Here is a 19,455-nt window from a genome sequence, read left to right as displayed (position 1 = left end):
CAATATTGTAGTCATTGTATAAATTGTTCTCTTGGTTTGACTCACTTCACTCACCATAAATTTATATGTCTTCGCAGATTTCTCTGAATTGAAAACAGAAGGAAATACTAATAAAAATGAAAAGAGAAGCTAGAGCATAGTATATACATATTATACTCTGGGGAAAAAAGTAAACAAATCCTATGATGAAGATGAGAATATTACATGCTTCCCCAAGATTGTGGTATAACAGCAAGGAATTGCAGAATGGTTCAAAGGAAAAATAATTTTTAAGGAATGTATTGTGAATAAAACTACATTAGAAATCAGAACTCTCAATGAAGAATTTTAAAAGACAAAGTCAAAAAGAAAAAGAAAAAATGAAAACATGAGGAAGTATCTCTCTAAAGAAGGTGAGGATCTGAAAGAATGGCAAATTTGTAACACAAAAACATGGAAGCAAAAGGCAATAAACTTTAAAAGAACTCTTGAACTTGATGCAAGCCAAAACAAATAAATGTGAAGATAGGATGTAGAACTGACTTTAAAATGATAGATCTCCCAGAAGGTTGTGTTTTATAGACAAATTAGTAAGGTATCAAAGTTTAGTTTCAGTCAAAAACTCTATCAAAAACTCTGAATACATACAGCTTGGGAAGAAATAGTACAAGTAAATGGCCTGGAACTTTTGAATATAGATAACAAAATACTGATAGATTACCACCAGAGAAAAACTTATAGACATGTATCTTAATGTCAATACCAAATGATAAATTTGACAAAACAGCCAGGAGAAAGTCTTAATCTATGATTCTCTTAAATCTCAACTTCTCTTGAACATTAAAGACTTGAAATAATATGTTTTTACAATTCCTGTTCATCCTAAGGGCAAAAATATTGTTGTTTTGCTTTGGAAATTTTGAGTACTTTTAAATATTTCCCAATTACATATAAAAAATTTTAACAACCATTTTTTAAAATTTTGAGTTCCAAATTCTCTCCTTCCCTTTCACACCTCCCCCCTTTTTGAAAAGACAAGTAATTTGATTTCAATTATTTGTGTGAGGTCATGTGATAAATATTTCCATATTAGCCATGTTGCAAAAGAAAATGCAAATAAAATAAAGCATTAAAAATAAAGAAAGTTTTTTAAAAGTATGCTTCAGTCTGAATTCAGAATTCATCAGTTCTCTCTCTGGAGATGAATAGCATTTTTCACCATGGATCCTTGGAAATTGTCTTGGATCATTGTCTTGATCAGAGTAGCTAAGTCTTTCACAGTTGATCATCCTTACACTATTGCTGTTACTGTGTGCAGTGTTCTAGTTCTGTTTACTATACTTTGCATCAGTTCATATAAGTCTTCCCAGGTTTTTCTGAAACCATCCTGCTCATCATTTCTTTTTTTTCTCAATTATATATAAAAAAAAATTTAATATTTATTTCTAAATTTTTATGTTCTAAATTCTCTTCATTCTTCCCCTCCCTTCCCCTCACTTGAGAAGGCAGGCAATTTGACATAGATTATATATGTGAAGTCATGCAAAACATTGCTTATTATAGCACAACCATATACCACAATTTGTTTAGCCATTTGCCAATTGATGGGCACCCACTCAATTACCAATTCTTTGCCACCACAAAAAGAACCACTATAAATATCTTTGAACAAATAAGTACTTTTCCATTTTCTTTTATGTCTTTTGGATACAGACCTTAGTAGTGGTAATTTTTAGTCAACAGGTATGCGCAGTTTTATAGCCCTTATGACATAATTCCACATTGTTTTCTAGAATGGTTGGACTAGTCCCAACTCCACCAACAGTTCCTTAGTGTCCCAATTTTTCCACATCCTTTCCCGCGTTTGTAATTTTCCTTTTCTGTCATGTTAGCCAATCTTATACATGTTAGGTGTTATCTCAGAGTTGTTTTAGTTTACATTTCTCTGATCAGTACTGATTGAAGCATTTTTTTAAGTCATTATTTATAGCTTTAACTTCTTCTTCTGAAAACTGCCTGTCCATGTCCTTTGACCATTTATCAACTGGGGAATGGCTCTTATTTTTTATAAATCTGCTCAATTCCCTAATATGTTTGAGAAATGAGGATTTTATCAAAGAAATTTGCTGCAAAATTCTTTTCCCAGTTTCCCGTTGTCCTTCTAACTTTAGCTGCATTGATTTTGTTTGTGCAAAAGGTATTCAATTTCATGTAAAAAATTTTATTATTTCCCATAATCCCCTCTATCTCTTGTTCAGTCATAAACCCTTCCCTTATCCATATTTCTGACAGGTACATTTTTCCATGCTCCCCTATTTTGCTTATGATATCACCCTTTACGTCTAAATCATTTATCCATTTTGACTTTATCTTAGTATACAGTATGAGATGTTGGTCTATGCCTAGTTTCTGCCAAATTGATTTCCAGTTTTCCCAGGAGTTTTTATAAAATGGGTTCTTACCCCCAGAGCACAGATGTACCAAATCTATTACGCTGATCTATCACTCTAATTCTTAGACAGCATCAGACTTTTCATAATTACTGCTTTGTAATATAGTTTAAGTCTGGAAGTGCTTAGGCTGCCTTTAATTTAAAAAATCATTGATTCCCTTGATATTTTTTACAATTTTGTTCTTCCATATGAATTTTGTTAGTATTTTATCTAGCTGTACAAAATAATTGTTAGTTGTATAGATGACGCACTAAATAAGTAAATTAACTTAGGTAGAATTGTAATTTTTATTACTACCCATGAGCAATTAATATTTCACCAATTGTTTAGATCTGTATTTGTGTGAAAAGTATTTTGTAATTGTATTCACATAAACCTTGAGTTTATCTTGGCAGGTCTAATGCTTAGTGTTTCTTATTTTCTGCAGTTATTTTAAATGGAATTTCTCTTTCTATCTCTTGCTGTTGGGTTCTGTTGGTAGTATATAAAAATGCTGATGATTTAAGTGGATTTATTTTGTATCCTGCACCTTTGCTGAAGTTGTTCATTGTTTCAAGTGGTTTTTAATTGATTCGCTAGGGTTCTCTTAGTATACCATGATATCTTCTTTAAAGAATGATAGTTTTGTTTCTTTGTTTCCTATATTTATTCCTTCAATTTCTTTTTCTTCTCTTATACCTACCATTTCTAGTACAATATTGAAAATAGTGGTGATAATGGACATCCTTGCTTCATTCTTGATCTTAATGGGAAGGCTTCAAGTTTTTTACCTGTTCCAGATAATTCTTGCTCTTCATTTTAGATACATACTACTTATCATTTTAAGAAAGGCTTCATTGATTCCAATGCTTTCTAGTGTTTTTAATAGAAATTGATGATGTATTTTGTCAAAGGCTTTTTTCTGCATCTATTGGGATAATATATTATTCTTTTGATTTCATTATTAATATGGTCATTTATGCTGATAGTTTTCCTTATATTGAACCAGGCCTGTACTCCTGCTATAAATCTCACCTGGTCATAGTATTTGATCTTTATGATATATTACTGTACTCTCCTTACTAGTATTTTATTTAAAATTTTTGCATAGATACTCATTAAGGAGATTGGCTTATAGGGATTCTTTCTGCTTTTGCTCTCCCTAATTTAGATATCAAAACCATATTTGTGTTATAAAAGGAATTTGGTAGGACTCTTTCTTTACCTATTTTTTCAAATAGTTTCTGTGGTGTTGGGATTAATTGTTCCTTAAAAGTTTGGTAGAATTCAGTTGTGAATCCATCTGGTCTTGGGGATTTTTTCTTAGGGAGCTTACTGATGGCTTATTCAATTTCTTTTTCTAAGACAAAGTTATTTAAGTATCCTGTTTCCTCTTCTGTTTACACTTTTGTAAATGTTCATCCATTTCACTTAGATTTTCAGTTTCACTGGGATATAATTGGGCAAAATAGTTCCTAATGATTGTTTTAATTTCATCTTCATTTAATTTTTGATACTAGTAATTTGGTTTTCTTTTTTTAGTCAAATTAACCAATGGTTTATCTATTTTATTGACAGCCATAAAACCGGCTCTTAGTTTTATTAGTTGAATGTGCTTTTTTACTTTCTATTTTATTAATTTCTTTTTAATTTTCAGGATTTCCATTTTAGTATTTATTTAGGGATTTTTATTTGTTCTTTTTCTAGTTTTTTTTTTTAGTTGCATGCTTAATTCACTGATCTCTTTTTTATCTCTCCTAGTGATGTATACATTTAGAGATATAAATATTTCTCTATGTACCGTTTTGGCTACATTTCACAAATTTTGGAATGTTGCCTCATTGTTGTCACTGTCTTTAATGAAATTATTGGTTGTTTCAGTGATTTGTTCTTTGACTTCCTCATTCTTTAGGATTAGATAATTGGTTCCCGATTAGCTTTTAATCTATGCTTCCATGGCCCTTTATTAAATGTAATTTTTGTTGCCTTATGGTCTGAAAAGGGTGCATTTAATATTTCTACTTTTCTGCATTTGATTATAAGATTTTTATGCCATAATACATGGTCAATTTTTGTGAAGGTGGTATGTATAGCTGAGAAAATGGCATACTTTTTTCTATTATCTTTCAGTTTTCTCCAGAGGTCTCTCATATCTAACTTTTCTAAGATTCTATTCATCTCCTTGAGGTCTTTCATATTTATTTTATGGTTAGATTTATCTAGCTCTGAGAGGGAAAGGTTGAAGTCCCATATTATTATAGTTTTAATATTTCCTCCTATACTTCATTGAAATTTTCCTTTAAAGATTTGGATGTTATGCTGTTTGGTACATAATATTACTTCTTTGTCTATGGTTCCTATTAGCAAAATGTAGTTTCCTTCCTTTTTAATTATGTCTATTTTTTATTTTCCTTTGTCTGAAACTTTGATTTCTACACCTGCCTTTTTCACTTCAGCTGAAGCATAATAGATTCTACTCCATTCCCTTATTTTAACTAAGTGTTTGTCTCTCTATTTTAAGTTTGTTTCTTGTATTTAATGTAAAAGAGGACTTTCAAGAATTCCTAATGAGAAGACTCTCTCTAAAATCTGTTTTGCTTCTGACCATTGCCTTTTTTTATCTGCCGTCTTATCACCACCCCCCTTTTCTCTTGTTGCTTTCCCTCCTACTTCCCAATGGGTAAGATAGATTTCTATTACCAGTTATGTACGTTTATGTTTTTCCCTTCTTTAAATCAATTTAGATGTGAGGTTCAAGCATTGCCCAACCAGCCCCCACCATTTTCACCACCACTCCTCCTTTCTCTCCCTTCTGCTGTCTCCCAGGGCATCTTTCTTTCATATTTATCCATTTTTTCTTTACATATAACTAACTCACTTCTGCATTCTCTATATAAAATCTTTCTAACTGCCCTAATAATGATCAAATTCTTAGAAAATACATGTATCCTCTTCCCATGTAGAAAAGTAAACAGTTTAACCTTATTAAGTCCCTTATGATTTCTCTTTCATATTTACTTTTTATGTTTTTCTTGAGGCTTGTATTTGAAAGTTAAATTTTCTATTTAGGTCAAATCATCTCATTAGGAATTCTTGAAAGTCCTCTTTTTCATTAAATATCCACTTTTTCCCTTGAAAGATTATATTTAATTTTGTTGAGTAGGTTATTCTTAGTTGTAATCATAGCTCTTTTGCCTTCCAGAATATCATATTCTAATTTGGTTGTGAGGTTTTCATGCCACAATATATAGTCAAATTTTGCGTGGATGCCATGTGCCACTGAGAAAAAAGATATATTCCTTTATATTCCCATTCCATTTTCTCCAAATGTCTATCATTTCTAATGTTTCTAAAATTCTATTCATCTTCTTAACTTTTTTTCTTGTTTGTTTTATGGCTGATGTATTTAGTTCTGAGAGAGGGAAGTTAAGGTCCCCCCCAGTAGTATATTTTTATTGTTTATTTCCTCTTGTAATTCATCAAATTTTTCCTTTAAGAATTTGGATGCTATGCCATCTGCCTCATGTGTGTTTACTATTGATATTACTTCATTGTCTATGGTACCTTTTAGCAAAATATGGTTTCCCTGCTTATCTCTCTTAATTAGATTTATTTTGCTTTGAGCTCATGATTGCATTTCCTGCTTTTTTATTTCAGCTGAAGCATAATAAATGCTGCTCCAGCCTTTTATTTTTACTCTGTGTCTCATATGTATTTCTTGTAATCAATATATTTTTCATCCACTCTGCTAATCTACTTACATTTTATGGATGAGTTCATTAACTGTATATTTCCCTCCATCCTACTTTTTCCCCTCTGTTTATCCTTCTTTCTTTTTACCCTGTCTTTTGTCTAACGTCTCTTTTGGGGGGCAGAGCCAAGATGGCAGAGTAAAAGCAGTGACTTGCTTGAGCTCTCCCCCAAACCCTTCTAGATACCAGTAAAAAAAATGGCTCTTAACAAATTCTAGAGCAGCAGAACCCACAAAAAGACAGAGTGAAACAAATTTCCAGCCTAAGACAACCTGGATGGTTGATTGGAAACGTCTGTTGCACCAGGCTGGGAGAGAAGTACAGTTCAGCACGAGCACACAGGCAAAGACAAGCCTCAGGGGACTAAATCACAGGCAGCTTTGGCGGTTTTCAGACTTCTCAACCCACAAACGCCAAAGACAACATAGAAGGTCAATAGGGAAGGTTTGTGACCCTAGTGAGAGAGAAGTTCTGTCTTCTCTCTGGCTGCTTCCAGAGCTGTTGGCCCACAGAGAGGGAATCGATTGGCTGATCAGAGGGAGATTGCAGGGATCTCTTTGCTGGTGCTGAGGCAAGAATCTCTTGCTTTGCCTGTGCTTTGATCTGGGTCACAGTTCTGGGTGGAGATCCTGGGGCGAGGAGGAATGCTGGTGTGGTGAAGGTTGTAGTGGTGGTGGAGAAGGAATTCTCCTCACAGTTCTAAGGCAGAGAAGAGTGCTTGTGTCACTCATAGACCAGAACACAGGCCAGAAAAGGAGTAAACATCTCACTTTTGATCATACCACCTTGGAAGAACTGAAAATTTACAAGTACCTAGAAGTATCTCTGAAAACAGCTATACAAAACCCCCAAAGCTTGGAACAGTACATTCTCCAGACTGGAAGCAGACCCTTATCTTAACAAAGAATTTATAACTCAAGTAATTTGCTGGGATCATGAGCAAACTGCGTAAAAGTAGTCAGACCATCGAATCTTTCTTTGGTGACAAAGAAGATCAAAACATACAACCAGAAGAAGACAACAAAGTCAAAACTCCTGTATCCAAAGCCTCTAAGAAAAATATGAATCAATCCCAGGCCATGGAAGAGCTCAGAAAGGATTTTGAGATGCATGTAAGAGAAGTAGAGGAAAAACTGGAAAGAGAAATGAGAGTGATGGAAGATAATTGTGACAAATCAACAACTTGCTAAAGGAGACCCAAAAAAATACTGAAGAAAATAACACCTTAAAAAATACTGACTCAAATGGCAAAAGAGGTTCAAAAAGCAATGAGGAGAAGAATGCCTTAAAAAGCAGAATTGACCAAATGGAAAAGGAAGTCCAAAAGCTCACTGAAGAAAATATGTCCTTAAAAACTAGAATGGAGCAAATGGAAGCCAATGACTTTATGAGAAATCAAGACATTGTAAAATAAAACCAAAAGAATGAAAAAATAGAGACAGTGTGAAATATCTCATTGGAAAAACAACTGACCTGGAAAATCGATCCAGGAGAGATAATTTAAAAGTTGTTGGACTAGCTGAAAGCCATGATCAGAAAAAGAGCCTAGATATCATCTTTCAAGAAATGATCAAGGAAAACTGCCCTGATATTTTAGAACCAGAGGGCAAAATAGAAATGGAAAGAATCCACTGATCACCTCCTGAAAGAGATCCCCAAAGGAAAACTCCTAGCAATATTTTAGCCAAATTCCAGAGTTCCCAGGTCAAGGAGAAAATATTGCAAGCAGCCAGAAAGAAACAGTTCAAGTACTGTGAAAACACAATCAGGATAACACAAAATTTAGCAGCTTCTACCTTAAGGGACCAGAGGGCGTGGATTATGATAGTCTGGAAGTCAAAGGAGCTAAGATTAAAACCAAGGATCACCTACCCAGCAAAACTGAGTATAATCTTTCATGGGAAAAATTGGGCATTCAATGAAATAGAGGACTTTCAAACATTTTTGATGGAGACCAGAGCTGAATAGAAAATTTGACTTTCAAATACAAGACTCAAGAGAAGCATGAAAAGGTAAACAGAAAAGAGATATCACAAAGGACGTATTAAAGTTGAACTGTTCACATTCCTACATGGAAAGATGATATTTGTAATTCATGAGACCTTTTTTCAATATCAGAGTAGTTGGAGGAAAAAAATTAGATAGGTAAGTAGATAGATAGAGAGAGAGAGAGAGAGAGGGCACAGGGTGAGTTGAAGATGAAGGGGTCATATCTGGAGAATAAAATTAAGGGGTGAGAGAGGATTATACTGGGAAAAGGAGAAAGAGAGAGGTAGAATGGGGTAAATTATCTCACATAAAACAGACAAGAAAAGGCTTTACAGTGGAGGGGAAGTGGGAGAAGGTGAGAGGGAATGAGTGAATCTTATTCTCATCAGATTTGGCTTAAGGAAGGAATAACATACACATTCAATTAGGCATGGAAATCTATCTTACCCTACAGGAAAATAGGGGGGAAAGGGATAAGAGAGTGGAGGTATGACAGAGGGGAGAACAGATTGGGGGAGGCGTTAATTAACAGCAAATGCTTCTGAGGAGGGACAGGGTCAAAAGAGAGAATAGAATAAACTGGGAGCAGGATAGGATGAAGTGAAATATAGTTAGTTTTCTATAACATGACTACTGTGGAAGTGTTTTGCATTACTACACATGTATAACCTGTATTGAGTTGCTTGCCTTCTCAATGAGGGTGGGTGGGGAGGGAAGAAGGGAGAAAATTTGGAACCCAAAGTTTTAAAAACAAATGTTAAAAATTGTTTTCACATACAACTGGAAAATAAGATATACAGGCAATGGGGTATAGAAATCTATCCTGCCCTACAGGAAAATATAAGGGGAAAGGGATAAGAGATGGGGCAGAGATAGAAGGGAAGGCAGATTAGGGGAAAGTGTATTCAGAAGGCACACCATCTTGGGGTGGAGGGAGAGACGAGATGGGAAGAAAATTTTGAACTCAAAATCTTGTGGAAGTGAATGTTGAAAACTAAAAATGAATAGATTAACCAAATCTAAAGTATTTTGCTTCTGACCACTACTTCCCTTAATCCCTTCTTCTTTCTATCAGCCCCTCCCCTTCTCTTATTATGTTCACTTCCTACTTTCCTCTAAGGTAAGATAGATATCTATACCTAACTCATTATTCCTTCTTTGAGACAGTTCCAATGAGGGTAAGTTTCAAACATTGCCTGGTGCACCCTCAGTCTTCCCTTCTATTGTAAAAGCTCTTCGTTTCTTGCCTCTTTTATGTGAGACCATTTACCCTATATTTTACCTTGCCCTTACTGTTCTTCCAGTGCATCTTTGTTTCTTACTCCTTAGTTTTATTTATTTATTTATTTTTTGGATATCATCCCATCAGAGTCAATTTGCACCTGTGCCCCCTATCTATGTATACTTCTTCTAATTGCCATAACAATAGTAATAAAGTTCTTTGGAGTTATCTTCCCATATAAAAATGTAAAAATTTTAACCATATCAAGTCACTTATGATTTCTTTTTCATGTTTACTTCATATGTTTCTCTTGAGGCTTGAATTTCAAAGTTAAATTGTATATTCAGTTCTGGTCATTTCGTCAGGAATGCTTAATAGTTCCCAATTACAAGTGATCACATACATGGGAGAATAGGAGTTGGGAGGTCATTCTAGGAAATGGCATGTAGAATTATAGGAAAAGTATAGAAAAGCAGGAAAATATAGGACAAGATAACATTATCATTAATATGGGTAATGTAATTGGTGAATATGGTTCCACACAAACATTGAAGAGTTTTAATAAACTTCAAGAAGGTATTTGAGGATTAAATAAATAAATCTGTCAGGTACTTTGACAGATCTCTGTTCTCATTTATATAGGCAATCTATTCACAGTAGATTGCAATCCATCCTTCCCTGTCAATTTTGTGCAGTTCTTATTTATGAATTCCTAGAAATTATACAAAGTGGTATACCCAATGTGCTAGCTAGCTCTCCTGATATTGTGTCACTCCTAATGGAATATATTCTCACTGTGCAATTGGCACATCTGTTAAATAATAAATGTAGATTGGAAACAATGCAAAAATGCCAATATTGAGAATCTGTGTTGTAAAAAAAAATTGATCTCTATCCTGAATAAATTAAAGTACATTTATATCACCAAAGAAAATCTTTGATTACATTAAATATTCATCTTTTTCCCTTGAAGGATTATACTCAGTTTTGCTGGGTAGGTGATTCTTGGTTTTAATCCTAGCTCCTTTGCCCTCTTGAATATTACATTCCAGGCCTTCTGATTCTTTGATGTAGAAGCTGTGAAATTTTGTGTTATCCTGACTGTGGCTCTACAATATTTGAATTGTTTCTTTTGGCTGCTTGCAATATTTTCTTCTTAACTTGGGTACTCTGGACTTTGGCTACTCTAGGAGTTTTCATTTGGGGATCTCTTCCAGAAGGTGACTATTTTGCCCTCTGGTTCTAGGATATCAAGTTTTCCTTGATAATTTCTTGAAATGTTGTGTCTAGGCTCTTTTTCTTTTGCTCATGGCTTACATTTAGTTTAACTTTTTAATTTCTAACTCCTTGATCTGTTTTTAAGATCAGTTGTTTTTCCAATGAGATATTTCACATTTTCTTCTATTTTTTCATATTTTTGATTTCACTTTATTGTTTCTTGAAGTCTCATGAAGTCGTTAGTTTCTATTTGCCCAATTCTAATCTTTAAGGAATAATTTTCTTCAGTGAGATTTTGTACCTCTTTTTATTTTTGGCCAATTCTACTTTTTAAGTTCTTTTCAGTGAATTTGTTGTGCTTCTTTTGTCATTTGGCCTATTCTGTTTTTAGGGTGTTATTTTCTTCTCCTTTAACCAAGTTTTAGAGAAGATGTGGTAAAATTGGAACACTAATGCATTGTTGGTGGAGTTGTGAAATTTTGGGGAGCAATTTGGAACTATGCCCAAAGGGCTATAAAAATGTGCATGCCTTTTGACCCAGCAATAGCACTTCTAGGGCTATATCCCAAAGAGATCACACAAATGGGAAAAGGACCTACATGTACAAAAATATTCATAGCAGCTCTTTTTGTGGTGGCAAAGAATTGGAAATTGAGAGGATGCCCATCAATTGGGGAATGGCTGAGCAAGTTGTGGTATATGAATGTGATGGAATGCTATTGTGCTATAAGAAATGATGAACAGGCTGATTTCAGAAAAACCTGGAAAGACTTGTATGCTCTGATGCTGAATGAAGTGAGCAGAACCAAGAGAATGTTGTACACAATAACAGCCACGTTGTGTGATGACTAATATTGATAAACTTAACCCTTCCTGGCAATACAAGGATCTAAGATATCTCTAGAGGCGTTGTGATGGAAAATGCTATCTACACCCAAAGAAAGAACTATGGAAGCCGAATTGTTATTTTTTTTTTCTTCTGTTGAGTTTTGTTTCCTCTTTCTGATGGTTCTTCCTATTGGTTTTAATTTCTACTTACAACATCACTAATGTGAAAATGTGTTTAATATGAATGTAAATGTATAGCCTATATCAGATTGTGCGCCATCTTGGGGAGGGTGGTGGGGAGGAAGGGGGAGAAAAATTTTAAACTCAAAAGAATATGGAAGTGATTATTGATAAATCAAAATAAATTAATAAAAAAATTTAAAAAAACAAGTTTTAACCAACCCTGTTTAACCAAGTCAATAAGCTGTTGACTTTTTTTTGTTATTTTCTTACATCACTCTCATTTCTTTTTCCATTTTTCCTCTATCTCTCTTATTTAATTTTTAAAATCTTTTTTGAGCTCTTCGAAGACCTTAGACCAGTTTGTCCTTCTTTTTCAGGCTTTACATGTAGCTGCTTTGATTTCATTGTCTTCTTTGAATTTGTTTTTATCTTCCTTGTCACCATATTAACTTTCTATGGTCAGGTTTTTTTTCTTGTTTACTCATTTTCCCAGCTTATTTTTTGGTTCTTCACTTTATATTAAAGTTCGACTCTGGTTCCAGGGTGGAGGGGGCACTGTTCCAAGCTCCAGGTCTTTTGTGGGTCTGATTTCAGAGCTAGCTCTGGGATTCTGCAAGTTCTCAGTTCTTCCAAGATCATGTGATATAAGGAGAGCTGTGGTCACTGCTTTCCTGGCTATGCTCTGATCTGTAAGCAACCACAAACACTCTTTTCTGCTCTGAACTGTGACTAAGCACCAAACTCCTGCTAGTGCTCCTTGTCACCCTGGGCACAACCCAGAACTGCATATGGGCAATACAATAGAATCCTTCTCTCAGTGCCAGCAAAGGGTCCCCTGTAATCTCCTTCTGACCAATTGTCCAACTCCCTTACTTTTCTGTGGCTCACAAGCTCCAGAAGCCACTTCCCCCACCAATTCACTAACCCCCAAAGCCTGCTGCTAGCTTACCAGAGAGACCTGTGGTGGACTATACCTCACTCTCACTCCAGTGAGACAGACCTTTCCTGCTGAACCCCCAGGTTGTCTTTGGTTAGAAAATTGTTTCACCCTATCCATTTGTTCATTCTGCCACTCTAGAATTCATTTGGAGACATTATTTTGCTTGAAGGTGAATTTGGGAGAGCTCAGGTAAATTCCTGCTTTCCCTCTGCCAAGTTGGCTCCATCCCTGTAACCTCTTTCTGACCAGTTGCCAGGACACCTTACTGTCTTTGACTTGAGAGTGAACAAAACTGCTGTGCTTTTGTTGTCGCCACTTGGTCCCACCACTGTTATTTCATCCACATGGACTCCAGGCTGGTCTTCACCCCAGTGTCACAGATCCCTCTTTCCAATGTCCTAAGTTGTCTTGGACTCAAAGAATGTTTCACTCTGACTTTTTACTGGCTCTGTCATTCCAAAATTATTTAAGCGTTATTTTAAAGTTGTTTTGAGGGGAATATCAGAAGAACTAGACTGAATGCTTCTCTATTCCACCATGTTGGCTCTACCCCTAGAAGCAACGTGGATATAGGTTTTGTTGTTGGGTTTTTGTTTTTTTTTTTCTTAAGGAAAAATATTTTTTTCTTTGGAGAAACAATGGTATTGTTTTGTCATTGACCACAGTATTTTTGCCTTTCATATTAAATCAGTAGCCTAATGAGTACTGTAGCAATAACTTACATCAAAGCAGAATTTCTCTGCTATATGATATGTTACAACAAGAACTAAAATCATTCCCACCAGAAAGGAAGTCTGCCTTATATGAACAGCAAACATATGTAGTAAGTTAAAACTCCTAAAAAAAAAATTTTAACACCAAAGTTGAGAGAGAGAGGAAGAAAATAAGAACTGAGGTGCTTTTAAAAAATATTTTGCAATGTGAAGTAAAAACAACAATAATTCCTAAAGGTAGGCCAAAAGAAAAAAGTATACTGTTATGTTTGCAAACCTATTAGTGGTCTCTGTAATGATTGTTATTCTGGTTTTCTTTAGTCTTTTGGTATGAACCATTCTTTATAACCAGAGGATCACTAATAAAAACATATTTTTTTTATTCAGGATTGTATCATTGTTACTGTTTTTATTCTGGAAAACTTTGAATGAAAGTAATTACCTTAAATACTGAGTGGAATTTTATCTGAAGACTTACAGTTACGTTTGATCATAGATTCTCTTTTCATCTCCTCTTTTCCTTTCTTCTTCTCTCCTGTCTGTTCCTCTCCTCTCCTCTCCTCTCCTATCCTCTCCTCTCACCTTCCCCCCAGTGGAAGCTGTAATAGCCTCTATAAATAGGCAATGAGATCACCCAGTTAAAAGATCACTTCTTGCCGCTGCTATTGTATAATCTTTGGGTAGTCACAAATTTCTGTCTCCACAGTCAGAGGACAAGACTTGGCCTTTTTGCTTTGGCCTAATGGTTTAAGGTCATGATTCAACATTTATAGATCTGTCATGAAAATGTGAATAGATTTTAATACTATAATTTATAGGCATTTTACTTCAACTTTTAATTAGTCTTTTCTTTAAAAACCTTAGACACAAAAACATTCAAGATTTGAAGCTGAGTTATATATCTCAGAAAAGTTGCCCATTAGAAATATCATTCTCTGTTTATTATACTGAAATAGGACAACACTACTTGAATCTTTGTAGACATTATTTTTAAAGAAGATTACTTGTTTTCAGAGTGGCCACAATTTTGTCCTTATGATTAGTTATTCTTTACATAAATTATAGAGATTGACTGGGTCTCACTTTTACTTGACATGCAAAATATCAAAGGGGGAGATAGATTTTAATTATAACAAGTTTGAAGATGAAGACAAACTCAAATCATTAGCATTTTTAAAAATCTGTCTCAGTGCAAAAGTTTGGTCCCCTACTTTCTTCACTTTGTAGCTTAAATATTGTGGAAAGAAATTTTCTAATTGTGCCTATATTTTGATTTCTACATTCTATATTCCTTGTTCTGAATAAGGTACTAGTTTTGTTTGTCCTTTTAGAATTTAAAATATAATGATTTCACTTTAACAGCACCTTTACTACAAATTCTACAATTCATTGTAACTTTTGATGCTGAGTTATGTAAAGCTTAACCCTAATATTCGTCCTGATCCAAGCTTTGCTTTTCTATATTTCATGACCACAGACCCTAATTCCAATCCAGTTCCCCATGCCTGAAACTCTCTACCCTCTTACCTCCAAATCCTGGCTTTCCTGGCTTCCTTCAAGTCCCAACTAAAATCCCACCTATGTAGGAAACCTTCCCCAGTTCTCCCTTACTGATAATGCCTTTTCTCTGTTGATTATTTTCAACTTATCCTCTCTGTGATTAGTTTGCATGTTGTCTCTCCCATGAGACTGTGAGCTCCTTGGGAGCAGGGACCATCTTTTGCCTTTCTTTGTATCTTCAGTGCCTAGTGGAGTGTCTGGAACATAGTAAGTACTTAATAAATGTTTATTGACTTACTATATCACCTGTCCCTCTTCCAGCACATCATTGCTGGAAAAAAGTCTAAAAATGAATTAGCAAAAATCCATAACCACTATGTGAAAACAACTCAAAACTTGTGCACTAAATTTTTTCTTGGAACAGTAGCATTTTCTACTTATACAAAGGACAGTATATTATTAATAGGAATGGGAAATTTTCAAATTCTGAGGTCTGTTTTGTAGACTATAAGCTTCTTAGGGGTAGGTCCACTTCTGTGTTTGCTGTGTATGTGCATGATTAAATGAATGAATGATAATTATATATGAGAAAAAAAAGATTTATATCTTCATCATTATCTTTATTAATTCATTCATTCATTTAAAAAATATTTATTAGTGCCTAACTAAAAGCTTTCCCTATTAGACAACTTTCAAAAATACAATATAAGTTACTTTGGAACTTTTTTCATTTACTTGGTAGCAACAGAAAGTTTACATTTGCAACCATTTCATGCTTGTCCAGTTGATTTAGAGCTATGTTCCAGAAGCTTCTATTTTGAATGAAACGAAACTTTATATCTTACTAATTTTGTCTATAAACTCTGCTTGCTTAAAGTTAGATTATCAATGACAATATTATTAAATAAGGTGCTAATTTTTTTCTGTACCACCATGGAAGTAATTAGTACTTTCAAAGGCATTGGGCATCAGATACATTGACTGCTAAGACAATGTGGTTTGCCCGCAAGTATTCACTTTAACAATAAGGAATATTTACACTTTAATTTCAATTAATCATTGCCATTGTATCATGTGCCCATTCCTCTATTTTTGAGAATTGTGGTATATGTTCTTTAGTAGAATAAAGCTTAGTATCTTATTTGCATTTTTATATGCTTTGGGAAGAGTAGAATATCTGCCCTGGAAAGCAAATTATTTCATGTCATTGTTCACAGCCCAACGTAAAAGCACTTTTTAAGGTCAAGTACAATGTAGACTTTCAATACGAAATTTATTGTGCAATATTTAAAAGCCAGTTTAATTGGGAGAAATAAATTGTCTTTTCAGTGGTGATCCAAATTAATTGCATATTTAGGAAAGACATTTATTTGTACTCTGAACTATTTAGTTGTTCAAAATATGCTTTAATTTACACTCTAACTCTGATGTTGGTTAGCAAATTCCCTAATTATCTAGAATTTTTTTCTTGTAAACTGAAAAAAGCATGATTTTTTTTTGTTGAATGCTAAATTTAAAGCTTATGAATGAAATTGTGGGTTTCAAGAACTTACATGTGGCCAAGGAGCCTAATTGTGCTACTGAATAATTGTTTATATTTCAACATAGTCATTGGGTAGGCAGCCTGGTATAATAAAAAAAGCACTAAAGTGAAAATTGACTTCTAATTTCTTTTTTTTTTTTTTTTGGCTAGGCAGTGGGGTTAAGTGACTTGCCCAGGGTCACACAGCTAGTAAGTGTTATGTGTCTGAGGTCAGATTTGAACTCAGGTCCTCCTGAATCCAGGGCCAGTGCTCTATCCACTGCACCACCTAGCTGCCCTTACTTCTAATTTCAGTTCTGCCAGTTCTAACTCAGTTCACTCATTAATGCTTAGCATTCTTTCCTCCCTCTCCCCACTATTTTTCTCCTCTCACGACAGAAGAAAAAAGGTACCTCATAGAGGTAAAGGCTATATATACACCACTACAAACCAGGAACACATATAGTGTTTATACAGTAAATATTTATTGGTGTAATTTTATTGTAATAACAATAGCTATTATTTATATAGCACCTTTAATTTTAGACTTTACAAATATTATTTCATTTTATGCTCGTGACTACCCTAGGAGGTAGGTGTTATTATTATCCTCATTATTAGTGAGAAAACTGAGGCATAGAAAGATTATATGACTTGCTCAAGGTCCCGCAGCTAGTAAATGTCCAAGGCTGTATTTGAATTCAGGTAGTAATGACTCCAAGTCCAATTCTCTGTCCAGTGAGTCGCCTAGTTTCCTTTTATTTTAAATGAATACAATTCTGTATTCCATTTCTATAATAAAAGAGTTCTTGGACTCTGTACATGGCAGATATTTAACGTTATCATTTAGCTTAATTGACAGAAAGTTTTGGATAGGTTCAATTTTTATAAATCAATTTTAAATGTGTAGCAAGGACTGACTACTTAAAGGAAATCTGTGATAAATCCTTATGTAGGTAAATAACCCTTTTGTAAAGTGAATCATCAGCCCTAATTTGGCTATTTCATATATCTTTATATTGCATTTTCTTACAGTGGGAGAAAGCTTGTCATTTTTATTCAGTTGCACTTTTTTTGTTGTTGTTGTTGTTGTTGGGTTTTGGGTTTGGTTTTTTTTGGGGGGGGGGCAATTGGGGTTAAGTGACTTGCCCAGGGTCACACAGCTAGTAAGTGACAAGTGTTTGGTCTGAGGCCGGATTTGAACTCAGGTCCTCCTGACTTCAGAGCCGGTGCTCTATCCACTATGCCACCTAGCTGCCCTTCAGTTGCACTTTTAAGAAACAACAAAGATAGGAAATAACAGAGCTATGATTTTTATTGTTAGGTTACTTGCAAATTATTTCTGCAATTTAACATGTGTATTTTTTCACTGGTTCTTTTTATTTTAGGCTTTACAAGATGAACTGGAAAACCAAAGCATTCATATGCGTTCCATAGAGAAAAAACTGCAGCACCGGGAGATGGAATCCCAGGAACAGGTGCCCTCTCTTTTCTTAGACTTTCTGCTTTTACTGTGCTATACTAGATTTTTTTACTTTGCTCGTATGATAATCTCTATATTCAAGTGGAACCGTTATTTTCATTTAATGGCTTAGTTTTTAAATAACATTACTTTCAGAAGTGACTGATACTTATCAGTTGAGATCATGTTTTTCTTACATATGAATTCATTATTTGTCACTGTTCTGTATATAGGTAGTCATTTTCCATTAGACAAAAGTTAATACTATAACCTAGGTCTGGGGCAAGGCACTGTATGTAGTGCTGCCTCAAAGAGCTGGGTAAAGAAGTTATGGAACTGGGCTAACAAAGTATAAAGACTAATCCGGAATAGACAGTCATATCTGAACCAGATTTGAAGCAAACACACAAATGGGAAGAACCAGGAGGGAAGCCAGCAATTCAGAACCCAAGAGTCAGGCTTCTCCCAGTTTTCCCATAGTTTCTCAATGGATATATACTCAACAAATTAGAGATATTTCTTATATCCTTTTTTTAGTGCCTTAGGGGTACCAGTACACTACTTCAGTTGTCTATCTGTGTACAATTCAATTCCTTCATGAGTATTGGTTGGTCATTGTATCTGAGGTTACTAACAGTTAATATCTATTAATGCTCTACTCTTTTTTTTTTTGCTACTCTGCCACTATCACCTCAGCAATATAAAGAACTACATGGAACCATGGGTCAGTTTGTATTTTTGCCTGATTTGCTATGGCCAAAAAAATATTAACTAATACACTTAACTAAGCTAGATCAGAAACATAATCTATCATGTTTTCTATACTAAAAACCACTCCAACTTGAGAGGATCTGCCAAGGCTAATGTGCGTAGCTGTGGAGAACCCAAAGTTACCTCCATGCCACAATAAGATAACAGAAGAGGATTTCATGGGAGAGCTTTTTAAGAGAACCAAAAAGATGACCTATTTGACCTGCTAAAGGAAGAAACAGATGAAAATGCCTAGGGAGTTTAGCAGCAGAGTCTTATTAGCATTGTTATCGAAACCTGTGTTATTCAAGATTTACCTAAAACAACTTTTTGTGTACGATTCTAATTTACTTTTGGTTCCGCGTAAAGAGAAAGTATACTTTTGGTAGTTTATAGTGCTCAGGGTCATGGAATATCCCAAATCCTCCTTTTTTGTTTAAAATGATTTCAAATCAAACTGGTTTTTATTTTACACTTTAAAATTGGGTATAATTTTTTTAAAAAACCAGTATTTTTAGAATGGAGAATAAAAAGTAAAATGGGGAGAAATGCCTGAAATGAAATAAAATAGGAGAGTTTTTTTTTAAAATGCTTGGGTTTTGCAATAGGGTTTTAGTTTTAAATGTTTTAACCAATAATCTTTTTTTATTATCAAAGGGGTTTTTTTGTCATTTTTATAATGGCCCTAGAAAGAAAACATAACATAGTGGTTAAAGAACCAGCCTCAAGTTTCTAGTCTTGTCTCCAGCACTGTTGTCTGTGTAACCTATAGGTAAATACTCTAATTTCTCCACACCCCAGGCAAATCTCCAAGATAACACTTAGTGCAGAAGGTGCTAATCTACACTGTGGAAAGGAGTTTCCTTATTGGGAGTTCCTTATACCAATGAATCCAAAGGCATAGTCCAACTATCAGTTGCATTGTTAGAAGGAGTTTTCTCATCTGGGATTCCCTAGATCAACGA

General features: G+C 34.5%; 1 protein-coding gene across 6 annotated transcripts in view; it reads left to right on the top strand.

The window, feature by feature from the left end:
• CEP112 (centrosomal protein 112) overlaps nt 1-19,455 on the top strand; it is a 496,208-nt gene that overhangs the window by 411,734 nt on the left and 65,019 nt on the right. For all 6 annotated transcript variants that reach the window (XM_027873031.1, XM_027873032.1, XM_027873026.1 and 3 more), the window contains one exon: nt 17,667-17,756. In XM_027873031.1, coding sequence (XP_027728832.1) covers nt 17,667-17,756 — 90 coding nt within the window. The remainder of the gene's footprint in view (nt 1-17,666; nt 17,757-19,455) is intronic.

Source organism: Vombatus ursinus, unplaced genomic scaffold, assembly GCF_900497805.2.
Source record: "Vombatus ursinus unplaced genomic scaffold, bare-nosed wombat genome assembly UNPS02014801.1, whole genome shotgun sequence".
Lineage (NCBI taxonomy): Eukaryota > Metazoa > Chordata > Mammalia > Diprotodontia > Vombatidae > Vombatus > Vombatus ursinus.
This window is presented reverse-complemented; position numbering and strand designations above follow the sequence as displayed.